Consider the following 11,596-nt stretch of genomic DNA (forward strand, 5'->3'; position numbering starts at 1 on the left):
AGGAAGGGGGCTCACTGACACCTCACTCTTGATAAGGGAGAGGGGGGGGGGGAAATAGAGCACATGAAACAGTGGGGGGGGGGGGGGTGGGTGGGTATGCTACTACTCTTCTATGTGATTGCTCATTTTACCCAACAATCAGAATATTTACGGGCAGAATATTCATTCTCAGCTCAGCATTGAACCTTATCCCACCCTAACATCAGTATCCATATTCTCCATATTTTTTCAACATTTCCTTTGGCACTGACGAGGATAATTTTTTTTTAACAATCAAAGCATCTTAGGTTGGCGATCATTTCATTAATTCTCATGATCCTAATGAATGTTCCGATGTATAAATATAAGGAGAAATTAGACGCTGATCATCATTAGGTTTCAAATGGTTATTAATAGATAAAAGGTACTTTGTGTTTTATCTTACTTTGCCTGCCAAACGTTGTGAAATGATCCCATACTGGCCACCAGTGCATCGCGCAATCGTTGTCTTCCCTAGAAGCAGATCGATGGACGACATGAACAACTGAAATATCCAGGACCGGCACATGTTCGTAACATGTTTATTGCCGTAATAAATACTTAACTGAACTCACTCACCATGATCCACATGGGCCAAAATACATATATTTCTGATATTTTTCGGATTTTTTTTGAAGTTCAGAAAGACGCTGTGGGTGTCGTGGTCCTCATGATTTCAGCTGTTGTGATATACAACGAAAATTATCACTGTGTTTTTCACAGTCTAATCGCTTCTCTGTAACATGTTGTGGTGCAATTTTGAGTCCGCAAATTACCAGAGGCTTTGCGCCAAGAGTATGAGTAGTACGGTTTAGGTGTCCAATCCTACGACCGCGCAACGTGCACTGTCATTCTTTATCAGTTTTCTCAAAATGGTGGGTAAAATTTACAAGTTCCTTTTCTCTTTAGTTTTTTTTCAGCTACGTGAAAACGAATAATTCTTAAATATTTTAATTCATTTGTGGCTTCTTTCCGGTGTCATTCATGTCGATCTTAGAAGGCGTTCATTTAGCTTCGCTTTGCAACTTGCATTGTAGTGTGGGAAGAGTGGTTGAAGCATCTCAAATTTTATTAAATTCTATTTCAGTCTCGGCGTTATGATACCAGGACGACGATATTTTCGCCCGAAGGTAAGAACTGAGAAGATTTGATTTTTAATTTGTTTTTCAGTACATGTCCAATTGTTTTACACCCTTTCCATGTTTGCAGAATTCTAATTTAACTGCAAGGTAGTGACAAGAAATTTGCGTCTTTGTTTCACCTCTAGTTCGACTTCATTAGACCTGACACGGATTTGTTTATAAATTTGTATCTACATGCATTTTACATTTAGAGAATGGCAAGATTTCCTTAAAATCCCATACCTCATTATGCGTGCGGTTTGTTGATGAACGGAAAGAATGTAGACTGTACGTCCTCTGTGATCTGTTACTGTGCAGACCCACGGCAACATAGAATCTAAAGTTCAGTATTTCATTTCATTTCAAACAGGCCGACTATATCAGGTGGAATATGCTATGGAAGCTGTAGGTCATGCTGGTATATGCCTTGGAATTTTGGCAAATGATGGATTGTTTTAGCAGCTGAGAGGCGAAACACTAATAAACTTCTTGATGAAGTGTTTTCTTTCCGAAAAGATTTACAAGCTTCATGAGTAAGTTCAGGAAAAGAGATTGATGAAAGTGACCAATGCATTTGAAAATAATGTTTTTTTGCAACATGCAAGAAATACAGATAAAATAGGTAGAGTTGCTGTCTGCAGGAAGGCTTTGGTTTTTGGTATGGGAACAAGTGAAATTTATCTGGGTCCAATTAATGTAATTATTAATGGTTTCATGAAGCATATGATCAATAAGCAGAACTTCAAAAGGATAAAGAAGACATTTAATGTTACAGCTCAGTGTCCCTCAACTTAAGCTTCCTCAATTCCATATCAAAACTCTAACAAAGCCATGAGACTTGAGGACAAAGGAAAAAAAATGTGGACATCTGTTTGATCATACCTAGCTACCTGCTGTATATACCTTTTATCCTTCACACCCATTAGTACAGATTGTAACTGTAACAAGTTGCAAAGGGAAATATCAGAAAAAAAAAGCATGTTAGTCACATTGGGGAGATAAAGGTTGAAGTCATAAAAATTGTTTTTCACAGTCTATGTGATAAGAGAAATTTTGATGAATTTTTTGCCATTTCAGTGACTTGGCATGCAGTGTTGCAGGTATAACATCTGATGCTAATGTGCTGACAAATCAACTTAGACTCATAGCTCAGAGGTAAATTTTATTGTATGTAAGTAGTTCAATAGATATTTTCTAAATTTTTTTTCACTCTGATCTTGAGTGTTCAATTGTACAAATTACATTTACATTTGTTCAGAAGGTAGGGGTCATTATGTGTCCTTTGATTTATCATACTTTTTTTTCTTAGATATTTATTACAATACCAAGAACCAATACCATGCGAGCAGGTTGTCAGCTCACTCTGTGATGTAAAACAAGCTTATACACAATTTGGAGGTTAGTTTTAATTGGTATTAAAGGACTTAGTTAATAGTATTGGAGGGTAGGCTCCACAAAGGTTTCAAAGGACATCAAAGGGTAGTATTCTTATCAGCAGCAGGGAGATGACCATGGCAGCTGGCCTACACCATCCTGCAAGCACCTGGCATTACAACACAGACAAACCAGGGTGTGGAACAAGTGCTTACCAAGATTTTAAGGGGCAGGACAGGGAAAGAAATGAAGCCAGCCAAGTACTCAAGCAAATTGAGGAAGTCAATGGCACTGCTCTTGCAAACCTCCAACCTCCAAGTTGTGTTTATAGAACTGTTCCTTTTTTCACAAAACTGGGTTGGAATTTCTTGATATTTACTGTCTAAATAGCTTGTTTGTGACTCTTGTGGGAAAAACTGCTTGAAATTCGTTAAAAAAGAACATGAAAAGCTGCCTTCAAAGCTGATAGAGTTCATCATGCCTGCTTGAGGAGCCAGTCAGAAAATAGTATTCACTAAAACACTTACCAACTTGTGGACCCTGCCATGTAATTAATTTTTGTCCATGCCTGCAGGTTTGCGACCATTTGGTGTATCCATTTTGTACATGGGCTGGGACAAACACTATGGCTATCAGTTGTATCAGAGTGATCCCAGTGGCAACTACAGTGGGTGGAAGGCAACATGCATAGGAAATAACAGTGTGGTAAGTCATAATTCTTTTCTGTGAGGAATTGTGTATCATTACAAGTTGTTCACTGCCAAGATTTGAAAGTCAAATCTTCTGATTGGTGGCCTTACATTTCTTTGGTAACTACTGTAGACCTATGCTGTATGAATTTGGGGTCAAATGCAAACAATTTCCCTTAGTTAATCATGATCTTAGAATTTCTCACTTCCTGCCTAATTTACAATTTACAAACTGTTCACTTGGGTGTGTAAGGGTTATTACAGGATGCACTTGTAGGTGAGTGGTATTTCAGAAAGAAGTATAATCTATCATCAGTCTGTAAATTTTCTTTAGCTCTCAAGAAAGGGGTGGCTTTTAAATCAATTAGATTCAAATATTTCAAAAACAACATAAAACAATGCTTTCCTATGATTCTATCAGGCTGCAGTCTCCATGCTGAAACAAGAATACAAGGAAGAGGAAATGACATTAAAAGATGCTCTGAAACTGGCAGTCAAAGTGCTAGACAAGACATTAGATATTACAAAACTTACCCCAGACAAAGGTTAGTGTACAGACTTAACAAAAAAAACTCAACAACTTACTATAACTGAAATAGAGTTGAACGTGTAAAATGTAACTTCCATCATTTTGTACTGGTTAGATATTTAGTAAGTTTACATTTCAAGTATGTTTTAATGTTAAGTTTGCTAGATCATTTTTTACCACTGCAACTTTCAACTTAAATATACTGCTATAAGTTTTTTTAGAAAGTAAGTCTTGCACTTTTCTGTGTTGATAGCTACAATACCTCACCAATGAGGATTTTTTACTCATTTTAACATCTTCTTGTTTTGTAGTGGAAATGTCCACTTTGACTAGGGAAAATGGCATTACAAGTATCAAGATTCTAAAAGCAGGGGAAGTGGAAGAACTTATCAAGGAACATGAACAAGTGAAAGCAGAAGAAGCAAAGCAAGCTGCTGCCAAGAAATAACTTGAGCTTTAATTTATGAAATCCACACTTCAGAATAAACGTTATTCATTGTAAGCAAATTCTTGTAGACAACTTGAGCTTTAGACAGATCAAGAACATCATACAGATATCAAGGTCAAAACCTTGCCAAAGTAGCAAATCCCAGTTGTGACTTTTTTTCAACCTTTTGACCTTTTGCCACAGAAGGTATATTCAGGTAAATTCAGATATCAAGCGTGATGATGGAAAACATTTAACCCTTAAAATCCTTGTAGTGACCAGCATCTAATTTCTCTCTACAGTGATACTGCTCAAACATTCATTAAAATCATGAGAATAAAGGAAATGATCACCAAGTTAAGAAGCTTTGATTGTTGAACTAATTCTCCTTGTCATTACCAAAGGAAATGTATAGAGAACAGTATGGAGAATATGGATACTGATGTTAGGGTTTTGAGAGTTAACAGTATAACATTGTAAAGCAAAGAGAAGAAAGAAAAGAAATCATGGTTCAAGATTGCTAACTCATCACACTTTTCTCCTCTTTGGGAAGTGAAAACGATTGTATGAAGGGCCAGAAAATATACTTCTGATTGAGGGCTCTTATTTTCTTTAAGGAATTTTGCTATTTGCTAAAATAGGTACTGTAGAGGAAGACTTGTATAATGTGAGATTGCAACTTTTGAGGATTTCATTACTGAGGTTTATTAGGCTGTAAAAAAGGTTATTTGCATCTTTACCCAAGTGTGTTACATGTACTTCATCTGAGTATTTGTCATGTTTTAAAAAGTGCACTATTTCAACAGATTAACTCTTCACTATTTTGAAATATCAATAATGCAGCTTCTTTTGTTCACTAAGAGATTTGGGTAAGCCCTGTTTCCATAGTTACTGATTGGTTTTGAGGTGTCAAGAGAAATAAGAAAATAATGCTCATGCAAAACTTTAGGGGAGAAACAGAATGACATTTGAATGAAGGAAAATAATGAATGGTGGACTGTTTAGATTTTGAGTTCTGCTTGTGATGTGTAAGGTTCATTTGTACATAAATGTGTACTTTGTTACCTTTTTATTCATTAAAATGATATTTTTGTTTGTGCATATTTCATCCAAAATGTTCAATAGATAGAAACCATTCTCTGGAAAATACGAGGCAAGGTAGAGAGAGAGGAAGTTATTAACATGCATCCAACTATCATCAACTTACACCAGAATGTCTATGGGTTGGCCAAATCAGAAGGGGGCTCAGAATGTTTTCCTTGCCCCACACTCACAAAGAGAACATCTCTAAGACTTGTCTTGTTGGATTGGTATGAGGGAGGAACACCCTTTTTTTCTTGTCAAAATTTTCAACCTGAATGGAGTAACCTCTTTACAGTGAAACTGAGGAAACTGTGAACCCTAGAAATATTTATGGGATGTTATGTGTTCCAGGGAGAAGGCCAATTGGGCATGAGAGAACTGAACTGTAAATGGCAATAGGTTCATGGTTTTTTAAGTCTTGCAGCAATGACATATACGGTAGAGTTTGAATCTTTAGCAATGGTCAACATTTTGGAATAATTTGTGGTTCTCCCACAAAGAAGACTTGACTCAATGAATTTTGATTGCTTTTTCTCATTGCTTTATGGGCAACCCCTTTGGCTCTTCTGAAATATTTAAGTAATGTTTTTGCCATTAATTGAGACAGTGTTCAGTGTTTCTTACTGGCCATCTAATCAGGATTAGAGTAACTTTGGAGAATAATTCTTGTACTAGCCCAGGTTTACCAACTTATTATCAGATTTTTCCTAAAAATCCACACAAAATTTGTTCCTTGGACAAATACTTCCAGGTACAACTGAGTGCATTATTCTGCATGATTCACCACATAGTTTGAAATACCTACAGTTTCCAAACATGTACTTTGGGATCAATATTGATTGGCTTTCATCAACATTAAGGAATCAAGAGTGATCTTTTTAGGGATTAAAAGTTTATCACCATAAGCTGTTTTCCATTCATTTCCCACAATACCCACAAGGAGAACTTGTTAAACAGTCAGGTTGATGATAATTTCCTTATTTTCAAGAACTTTATGTTTGATTACCAGGTGATGATGTGAGGTAGGAATAAAATGCCAGTCACTCCTAAGAGGTAATCAAGTTAACCATAATTTTATAAAAAAACAAGGAGATAAACTTTTTCCAAGTTTACTAACTCATTTGAAGTCAGCCAACAAACACATATTTGTGAAGAACTGCATAATCATAATTACCAGCACTTTTATGCTCTTTGTTTAACCCTTTAACCTCTAAGACTGACTAACATCTAATTTCTCCTTACAACATCACCCCTAAGTCAAACATTAAGGTTAGGAGAATGAAGGAGATGATCACCAATTAAAGAAGCTCTTGATTGTTGAACAAATTCTCCTTGTCAGAACCCTTGGAAATGTCTGAGGAGTAATATGGAGAATATGCATACTGATGTTAGGGAGTAAATGGTTAAATTCCACTAAATATCCCAGATCTTCAGCTTGGAAGGAAATTATCCTGATTTGGTTGATGAAGTTAATTGAAACCTGATATTTGTTCTGACAAAGGGCTAACATTTGAAACTCTCTTAAGTGGCATATTTGCATGATCAACTCAGTTGATAAAACAATAGCATCTGGTAAAACCCCCACTGATGCAGCACCACAGCTTTTTTAGAAATTTACCCTCTTCATTAATTTATAAAGTTTAGTTTGTTCTCTAAGATCATTTAAGATCCCATATTGTCTGAACAATTGGCTCCTCCTTGATCAACCTCAAAATCAAATAAGTTCATTCCTGATGTAACTGCGATACTTCTCCACTAAACAATTGAAGACCCCTCATTGTGTTGGTACATGTACCTGATCTCTTACTCATGAATATTTTAATACAGAAAATATCCTACATTTGATATCCTACAAAGAAAAGAGCTAATATATCGCCCAAGATATCACAACCTTTTTTTTTTGTAAGGTAACAATCAGTCTTCGATTTCTTGCAATTTGTTCCTCTCTTCTAACAATTCTTTCTTCCGAATTTTTAAAACGTTCAACTTCTCTATGATCTCTTTCACCTTCATTTCAAGGTTGACAATGTCACAGCTTAGTTCAACGGCGCTCTGAAAATTCTTTTGACCCGTTTTTAAACAACCAGGAACCAAGATTCCAAACCATTTAAGGGGATCTTGAACACAACCATCAACATTTTCATCTTCTACAGGCAAGTTTTCCTCTTTAGAGATATACAATTCCTGGATACGCGACGTTGCTTCATCGCTCGAAGCACCTGATCTTTGAGGTTTCCTTCTTCTGACTACGTTTTCCTCTTCTTCTTTTTCATTATAACCAGTTTTTGAAGTACCCTTTGCTCTTCTTGGCAGTGCTTTCTCCATTTCGAACGTTACAACAGCGTTTTCGGACTCCTCTTTAGAAATGTCTCCAAATAAACTTACATGATACAGCGCGCAGTCCATTTTATGACTATATTGCAAAGCACCCACGGATTTGTTTCCCATCGAATAACGAGCCTTTGACAGGTTTAGATATCCATCTCTTATTGAAGCATTTAGGTATTCCCTTTTCTCCTGAAGACATTCGAGAGTGTCAAAAAATTCAACGGTGAACCGATCAAGTTCCTCACATATGTCCTCCATCTTGAAAAAAATTATCGAGGGAGACTGAGTACGAGGAGATAGGACACCACAAACTGCACTACATAAAACAATGCATTCCAGTGCATTTCCACTTGTCAGTAACTCTCTTCATTGATCGAACGCCTTTCTGACGGCTTTCGCAATCGTAATGTGACAGACACTGAACGGTTGAAGAAAGTCGGTCTGAAAGTTAGTGTTAATGATTTTACTGATCATTTCACTACCCGTCAACAGCCGCTGTCTACCTTTCAAGACAATTTAGATTGACACAAACTGAGGCCCACCGAAAGAGAAGATAGAAATCTGCGAAAGTCGATCACTTTGAAATTTTACAGTATCCTTCTGCATACAGCCCTCCTCGTAAAGTTATATGGTTTTTTGATGCATCTTTACACCTTTTTTTGATGATGAAACGGTAATGCAATGCCAAAAAAGGTGCTACTGAGCGGCGTGTTTACGTCATATCGATGGACTCAGAACACGTTTGTGGGTCAAAGATGAACATCGGTCCCGTATGGTGGGATTATTTTTCGAACATAAATGAATCTTTTTTGATCCAAGATGGGACGGGGCTTTGTCTAGTTAATATAAAGGTTCATATTTTTCGCACACTTGTTTGCCGTCTTTCATCGCCAGTCGATGTTGTGAAAAACGACCGAGTTCCTTTTTGCTTGAAAATTTCTTACTTTTGCTCTATATTTTTGGATTGACTACTTTTCGAGGAGAAACAATTTTAAATATTTTACTGTTGTGAAGATTGGAAACAAAATTGTGATATTTATAAGACTAAATATCAGATTCCGGCGCGCGAGCTATCGAAGGTTTCCTCGGTCTTCATGACGAAAAACTCGTAAGAGATGGTTTCCATGGATTTTCGCTCAAAACAAAATCATTTGCTTCAGCTATCAGTGCGGTCAGTATCGAGGTTCGGAGCTTTGGAAATTTGGATCGTTCACAGTCTTATTTGAGAAAAGAAACACTTAACACAAACCAAAAAAATCAAATACTATAAAAACTAAACTGCAAAAACAAAACAAACTCTATTTGAGTTTTCTTCGAGCGGGAGAAAACCGCGGGTGAGACGCGATGGCTTCGTGGCTTCGCCCCGAAAAGAAAGGCAACCAAAAGCATATTCTTCCTCCGCAACTGAAATCAAGAATACCAGTCAGAATGACTCGCCCATGCGGTGAAAATGTCAGAAGTTCATCGTCAAAGGACAAAGCAGATAAAACAGCGCGTCTGCAAAAAGATTTAGACAGCAAAGTTCAAAGCAAGCAATCATCGCGAATTCCGATTGCGGTAAATGGGAGGAAGACCAAAGTTGATTCTAAAGATAATCTACCCATGAATTTCAAAACTACTCGAAGAGGAAAACTTTTTGGAGGAGATTCGGGTATGTTTATTTCCCAGCAGGTAGCCAGCATCAGTATTTTCACTGAAGTAATATATCGGAAATTGAAGAGATTTTATAAAACGGTTTCAGGCGAACGGCTGGAATCACCATGTTGTCTGTATCATAACATACGCCGTAGGTAAAAAAAAACAGCAACTGAGGTAAATTGGCGGAAACCACGTTGTACAGGGCTGAAAATAGGTTATTTCAATGTTCTTCGATTTATAAAATTCGATATGTAAGACTTGGTTTTAACTTTAAATTCCTATTTAATGTAGAAAAAGATTACTACCATATTAATTGTTTCTCGTTTGTCATCACATTTCTATTCGTTTATTAGTTTATTAGCTCTTTGTTCAGTTTTCCATTTTTATTTTTATGTATTTATCTATTTTTTTATTTACATATTTTAACTTCACCTGAATAAAGGTTATCCTCCAGTTGTTGAGATTTTGATCCAAAATTAAAAAAGCCTCTTTTGGCTGCTAAATTCATCAGCCATCTTGTTTATTTCAAGCCACTTAGTCGATGCTCGTTTGCACAAACTAGAGGCAAATTTCTGCTGTTACAGCTTCATGACATTTGCTAAAGAAACGAAAAGTTTGGACCTATCTTTTCTGAGAGGGAGCTAATTGGTAATCTTGATTTGATCACAGGTATTAAACTACGAGGAACTCATAGTAAACAAGACAAGGAGACGGAAAGTACCACTCCTTCAACCACAGCTAAACAAAGTAGTTATAGGCGCGCTCAGAAAACGACGCCAATTGTCAGGCGACGTGTACCACGACAGCTTACACCAACAGAGACACAGTCGAAACAGGTAAATCTGGGAAGAAAATGTCATTTCAGTAAATACCAGAGGTGAAGTATTTCACAGTGACAACTGTCTCTTTTGGAGGGTCTGGAACTTATTACCATGATCAACCTTTGTTTCACATCTTCGCGAATTAAGAATGTTAGGTTTATAAGGGATATCCAGAAATACAACAGCTGCAACAAAAGCAACGCATTTTGCGCTTAAATAATCAGGTTTGCGAGGATGAGAAAGCATCGCGAGAAGAAAGCTCAGCAAGAGAGAAATCATCTGCAGCCAAGGCGGAAGAGGTCACGCCTGAGGTCGCCACAGCTAAACAAAGCAGTTACAGGCGCTCTCAAAAAACGACCCCAATTGTCAGGCGACGTGTACCACGACAGCTTCCACCAACAGAGACAGAGTCGAAACAGGTAAATCTAGGAGGAAAATATTACTTCAGGAAATACCAGAGGTGAAGTATATCACAGTGACAACTGTCTCTTTGGAGGGTCTGGAACTTAATATCGTGATAAGCCATTGTTTCACATCTTCGCGAACTGAATTAGGAATGTTGGGTTTATGAGGAATATCCAGAAATATAACAACTGCAACATAAACAACGCATTTTGTGCTTAAATAATCAGGTATGCAAGGATGAGAAAGAATCACGAGAAAAAAGCTCAGCTGGGGAGATATCATCTGCACCCAAGGCGGAAGAGGTCACGCCAGATTTTGAATGTAATGTTGCACCTGTGCATGAGGAAAAGTTTCGTATGGGGGCCAAATCAGATTTCAGTGGTAACAAGATTGGCGACGACTTTGTATGTTACTCCAAATCTAGCGACGAGAAAGCAATGCCCGATGTGCCCCAATGGCTAACAGAGGAGTACAAGTTAGTGTTCATATCTGCTCTTTTTTTTTCTTTTACAGTCCGTGAACTTTTGTTTCTGAATTTCATTTCTGAGGCCAGTAGGGTAAAGAATTCACATGATACAACATGTAGCTGTGCACACTTTCTGGTAATCAAAACTTACTCCACTCGGTGAAACATCACGGTTGTTATGTCTAATGCGTCTCAAAGTTTATTTGTGTACTGGCCGCACTGCAATATACTTGTGAGGTCAATTTGTCACAATTGATTCAATAGAGAACACAGTTTCAGAACCTCCGGAAACAAGCAAAAGGATATATACTATTTAGGTAGAAAAAGCGAATTGGGGATTGTCTGGTTTTATAATTCAAAGTTTCAGTAAACATGGAAGTGACGAGCTTCACGGTAGCAGAGTTTTCAAAGCCTAAAGGTTTTGATAAGTTTTAAATTTCTTAAAAAGGTCATTTTTGAAGTTCCCGAATTTGTGATGAGGCATATAATATAAACTGAGAAGCAATTTGTCTGCAGAGACTTAAGTATAGTTGACCACTATGAATAAATTTTGTGCAGGGAGAGAGAAGAAGAACAGGAAAACATAAAACTCATTAAAGGTGACACCACTGTTACTAGCTCGGCACAAAATATCAGACTGGAAACAGAGTTTGGTACAAAGAACAAGATGGAAGAAAATGTTTTGAGCGAAGAAGAG

At 37.2% G+C, this 11,596-nt stretch overlaps 2 protein-coding genes across 2 annotated transcripts; one reads left to right on the forward strand and one right to left on the reverse strand.

Annotated features, from left to right (window-relative positions):
• The first annotated feature begins 815 nt into the window (after positions 1 to 815).
• On the forward strand, positions 816 to 5,261 carry LOC131774692 (proteasome subunit alpha type-4-like). Its single transcript, XM_066165412.1, is given in 10 exon segments — positions 816 to 827; positions 1,106 to 1,148; positions 1,510 to 1,587; positions 1,590 to 1,645; positions 1,647 to 1,672; positions 2,217 to 2,294; positions 2,449 to 2,537; positions 3,088 to 3,218; positions 3,624 to 3,747; positions 4,043 to 5,261. Coding segments are annotated over 10 exon segments (774 nt in total). The 3' UTR covers positions 4,180 to 5,261.
• A 239-nt stretch (positions 5,262 to 5,500) lies between these two features.
• LOC131774693 (coiled-coil domain-containing protein 115-like) lies at positions 5,501 to 7,827 on the reverse strand. The gene has a single exon (XM_059090752.2). The coding sequence runs from the start codon at positions 7,825 to 7,827 to the stop codon at positions 7,156 to 7,158; it is 672 nt and encodes a 223-aa protein (XP_058946735.1). The 3' UTR covers positions 5,501 to 7,155.
• Between the last annotated feature and the right edge of the window lie 3,769 nt (positions 7,828 to 11,596).

This window comes from Pocillopora verrucosa, chromosome 4 (genome assembly GCF_036669915.1).
Source record: "Pocillopora verrucosa isolate sample1 chromosome 4, ASM3666991v2, whole genome shotgun sequence".
Classification (NCBI taxonomy): Eukaryota; Metazoa; Cnidaria; class Anthozoa; order Scleractinia; family Pocilloporidae; genus Pocillopora; species Pocillopora verrucosa.

Coding starts and splice junctions, on each gene's coding strand:
- LOC131774693 (XM_059090752.2), bottom strand. CDS start 7,827: ATGGAGGACATATGTGAGGAACTTGATCGGTTCACCGTTGAATTTTTT.